The sequence below is a fragment of the Bison bison genome, unplaced genomic scaffold (assembly GCF_000754665.1).
Source record: "Bison bison bison isolate TAMUID 2011002044 unplaced genomic scaffold, Bison_UMD1.0 scf7180017864291, whole genome shotgun sequence".
Taxonomy (NCBI): domain Eukaryota; kingdom Metazoa; phylum Chordata; class Mammalia; order Artiodactyla; family Bovidae; genus Bison; species Bison bison.
The window spans coordinates 13429032-13429471 of NW_011494863.1; the positions used below are offsets into that span (position 1 = coordinate 13429032).

The 440-nt window shown below is 50.2% G+C and overlaps 1 protein-coding gene across 1 annotated transcript; it reads right to left on the bottom strand.

The window, feature by feature from the left end:
* LOC104996344 (protein transport protein Sec61 subunit beta) lies at positions 1–342 on the bottom strand. Its single transcript, XM_010850606.1, has one exon. The coding sequence runs from the start codon at positions 322–324 to the stop codon at positions 34–36; it is 291 nt and encodes a 96-aa protein (XP_010848908.1). The 5' UTR covers positions 325–342; the 3' UTR covers positions 1–33.
* Positions 343–440: the final 98 nt, after the last annotated feature.

Sequence of the window (440 nt, forward strand, 5' to 3'; positions counted from 1 at the left end):
CTTCAGATGACAGACAGATGGATGTAGCCGAATCTATGAACGAGTGTACTTGCCCCAAATGTGCAACATAAATACAGAAGCGATGAACAGAAGACTCATAACCAATACTGGAACAGGGCCCACTTTGAGCCCTGGTGAATCCTCTGTGTAGAATCGCCACATCCCCCCAGTGCCCGCTGAGGTCGTACGGCCTGCGCTCCTTGTTCCACAGCTGGCATTCTTCCTCTGCCGGACGGTGGATCCCGCTGCCCGGGCCGCCACTGCTTTGCTGGGAGAGCGTCCTGAGGAGCCCACGTTAGTGCCACTGGGGGCCGGGCCAGGCATGTTGAAGACAGGAGGGTGGCAGAGTTTAGTATTGATATTGTGAAAATGAATGCAATTTGGATTTCACATTTCTTAATGTTTGTTCTTATTTCACAAATGGATAATTAAGGAATTAT

Coding starts and splice junctions, on each gene's coding strand:
- LOC104996344 (XM_010850606.1), bottom strand. CDS start 324: ATGCCTGGCCCGGCCCCCAGTGGCACTAACGTGGGCTCCTCAGGACGC.